Source organism: Wasmannia auropunctata, unplaced genomic scaffold (genome assembly GCF_000956235.1).
Source record: "Wasmannia auropunctata unplaced genomic scaffold, wasmannia.A_1.0 LD336055.1, whole genome shotgun sequence".
Classification (NCBI taxonomy): Eukaryota; Metazoa; Arthropoda; class Insecta; order Hymenoptera; family Formicidae; genus Wasmannia; species Wasmannia auropunctata.
The window spans coordinates 1,401,360-1,405,044 of record NW_012026835.1 but is presented as its reverse complement, the minus strand read 5'-3'; the positions used below and the strand labels follow the sequence as shown (position 1 = coordinate 1,405,044).

General features: G+C 33.2%; 1 protein-coding gene across 6 annotated transcripts in view; it reads right to left on the bottom strand.

The window, feature by feature from the left end:
- The window catches only part of LOC105450868, a 22,719-nt gene that overhangs the window by 6,779 nt on the left and 12,255 nt on the right, over positions 1-3,685 (bottom strand). For all 6 annotated transcript variants that reach the window (XM_011690957.1, XM_011690952.1, XM_011690958.1 and 3 more), the window contains exons 3-8: positions 3,205-3,300; positions 2,683-2,862; positions 2,107-2,313; positions 1,585-1,841; positions 1,239-1,428; positions 842-983 (exon numbers count right to left, since the gene is read on the bottom strand). In XM_011690957.1, the coding sequence (XP_011689259.1) occupies positions 842-983; positions 1,239-1,428; positions 1,585-1,841; positions 2,107-2,313; positions 2,683-2,862; positions 3,205-3,300 (1,072 nt within the window). The remainder of the gene's footprint in view (positions 1-841; positions 984-1,238; positions 1,429-1,584; positions 1,842-2,106; positions 2,314-2,682; positions 2,863-3,204; positions 3,301-3,685) is intronic.

Sequence of the window (3,685 nt, the reverse complement as noted above, 5' to 3'; positions counted from 1 at the left end):
CGATGATTGGATTTTTCTAGATTATTTCCTAAAATTATTTAATCTTTTACGATCCCTTTAAGAACTTCTTAATTCTGGGAAGTTTTCGTTACGTGAAATTGCGTTATCTACGCGGAGACTTTATATATACATATATATATATATATATATATATAGTCAAGTAATTTTGGAAAATGTGTTCTTTCGCATTTTTTGGCTAGAAGAAATAATTTTACGCAAACCTATATCTATTTCTCTCTCTCTCTCTCTCTCTCTCTATATATATATATATATATATATTTTTTTTTTTTTTATTTATTTAACAATTTATCAATTTTTAAGCTTTCGTTAATCTATCTCAATAAAAATTAGATATAATATTATCATCAAAGTGTAAACGATTTAAAACTTGGAAAATAATAGAGACACACCAAAACAATGTGTATACCTATACGAAACTTTGGACACTCTGTATATCTGTCTGTTTAATCAATTTTTACAAATAAATAACTTTTGGATGTTTCGATGATTGCTCGGATTGTTCGGATGATGCTTTATCCATGATATTATAAACGAGGATTGAGAATCTAATTGTCCTCATGCCATCTATATATTATATTTGGTGTGCGATAAACAATGCATAATTTCAACAAATGCGTTACATACAAGGGGATTCAAACCGATTCTAATCACGAGAAAAGTTAGTTTGTCTTTTTCACGAGGACAGGTCAAGAAGTCACTAATACACTAATAAAAGAAAAATCAATCTCGGATGTACACACACATCAACGCCTGATAAGCAATCGGTAATTACCCCCTTCTGACTGTGCGGCAGAGTCGTACAAGATAAGTGTACTGTTACCGTTGTTATAGTTCAGACTATTGCTGCTGATGACATTTGTTTGGCTGTAAGACCGGCTTGGCGAGATAGGCTTTATCGTCTCCTTGACTTTATAAGGCTTGGTCCCAATTTGCGGTACTTCCGCACCCTCGATAAACAGAAACTGAAACGAAATCAACAAATCAATACTAAGTAGTGAACTGTTAAAAGAATATAAAGTATAAGTATATTCTTTAAAAACATTTCGATTATTCTGAATTATTCATAAAAATTTAATGAATGTACATAATTATTTAATAGAAACAGATGACCTTTTCAGTACATTTATTGAAATATTTCCCAAGAGAAATATTTTATTACGGGAATACCGTGTATACGATATCAAATAAAATAAAAAAATTAATCTAAACGTGGTTACCTCCACCGTGAGGGTGCCTGTAATGTCATCATCCTCGTATGGCCGTGCTTGAAGAGGTATAATTTGTCGTTGACTTGGATTCATGAGAAGTTCCTCGACGCCTACGATTCCTAGCCCCAAGAATCTTTGACTTTTGTGTACATGATCGAACACCTCCAATAACACTTCGCTCGTATTGTGACTTATATCACTGTAAATGTATATCGAAGTTTAGTCTCGCTTGTAAAATGCTATGTAAAATCTTTTTAAATCTTTAAAAATAAAATATAAAATAATATAACAATAGTAATAATAATAATAATAAAACAATATAAATGAACCACATGAATTTTACATGGACAATTACAATAAAAACGCCTCATCCCATAGCGGATTTTTCGTGTCTTTCTTTATAGAGGTTTGATTTTTTTGCGGTGGCTCATCCAACTCCACGACACAGTAAGGCTCCACGGCTCCTTGTTGACCTCCGAGGTCGATAGCCCTTACAACTTTCACGAGCAAACGCCTCTCGCCAGGCACGTATTGCATTGGAGCAGACGAGGATGCGGGATATCCTTGAAGGCGTTGATGTGGTGGCTGATGTATCATTGAATTCGAGGCATTCTACAAGCAAAGTCGTCATAGTGAGCGTTATGTGATAATAATAGCACGTGCAGATAATTTACAAGTGAGAGAAGCGTTAATTTCTACAACGGTTCTATTTTCGAAAAAAGTGATTTCGAGATTTTAAATGTAATATAAAGCTTGATACAGAATGTAAAAGAAATTTTACAAATAATATTTACAAATAAATGTAAATTTGCGATTAAATATTTAATTACATTGACACTCATGCCTGCAATTAAATGCTTTGATGTCAATAACTTACTACACCGTCGTAATGTGTAGGATATGAGAAGCCTGGCTGAGGAGGCGGCTCTCTCCATAATCGAGGACATGTGGGATATTGAGAAAGATTGAGGTGAACATTGGTGCCTCGCAGGGCACCCACCACAATTTCTGTTACCACTTCTTGCAATTGGCTTTCGTCCAAGTCTTTCTTTATTGTGCCCACCGCTGCTAGAGAGATCTTTACCTGTGTGAGAATACAGAGAATAATAAATATAATAGGTATTGTTTCATTAAAGTTCTATAAAGTTTTTTTCATTTAAGTGCTCTGACTTCTCTCCTGCAGTTGAGCTGATTTCTGTTTTGTATGACTTTTCGTAAAAAAAAAAAAAACGTTAAAAAATTTATTTAAAAAAAAAAATATATATATATATATATATATATATATATAGTATGTTTGTCTTTCACATTTGAAAAAAACGACCAAGATTATATAAACACGATGTATTGTCGCGATCGAGAACGAGTGATAAATAACTATGATCGCATAATGACGAGACGGAAGTTTCCGTGTGTTGCATCACAGGAAATCCGTCGATAATAATGTTGCACACACCTCTGGCCAACCGTCGCATTTCAGATCGACCAGCAGCTTCTCGGTGATGCAGACGACGTTTAGACGAGCGCGGAAACGATTGACATTGACTCGATAATGATTAATCTCCACCTTATCTCCTCGTTGCCGAAATGCTTTCAGCTGCAAAGCTGGAGTAGCCTCGCAGTCGCAAGTAATAGTCTAAAAAATGATTATTTTTTAAAGTGATTAATCGCTCTAATTACACATAATATCGATATTATCGAAATCATTAACTATTTAATAATTGTTCTAAACTAAAACGTTCTAAACTAAAACGTACAGAAAATAAAAATAGTTATGCACGATATAACTAAAATTCTTTATATTATGACTTTTATAATTATGACATTTGACATAGCATGAAAGACATTACAGATCAAACCTGAAAATTTCTAGAGAGAAAATTTAAATTAATTAATAAAATTGAAAGAAAGTGTTGGTATCTTAACAAAATTTCAAGTACAAAAAGCTAATGAGAGCGGGAACGGGACGTCTACGTACCACATCGTTTTTCGAATCACATTCGCAGAAGATATTTGACAAGGTTGGCGGATAAGTCTCTGGAAGTACTCGAACAAATTCGACACCAACTCCATGCTAAAACATATAAATGTCTAATTGCGACCATACCCGACGAAATACATACGCTTAGAAACGTTTGCGTCACCGCTTCTTTACTATGTGTCGAATTATTTTATTTATCATCTTTTTTATCCAACAAGCATTGCAACTGTGCAATGTATATATAATACCTCTTGTTTGCATATTTAAAAGAGCTAAAAATAATTCGTCGTATCGTGAATATATATATATATATATATATATATATAACTAAATAAAATTTGTTTCCATTAGCTTATTATATTTGTAATGAGGCAGACACGTATCGTGACTAGATTGCATTCTGGAAATGATTTGCTCGACAGGCGGAGAGAAGCTAAGACGATTAGATATTATTAAAGAGATTGAGATGATATATATA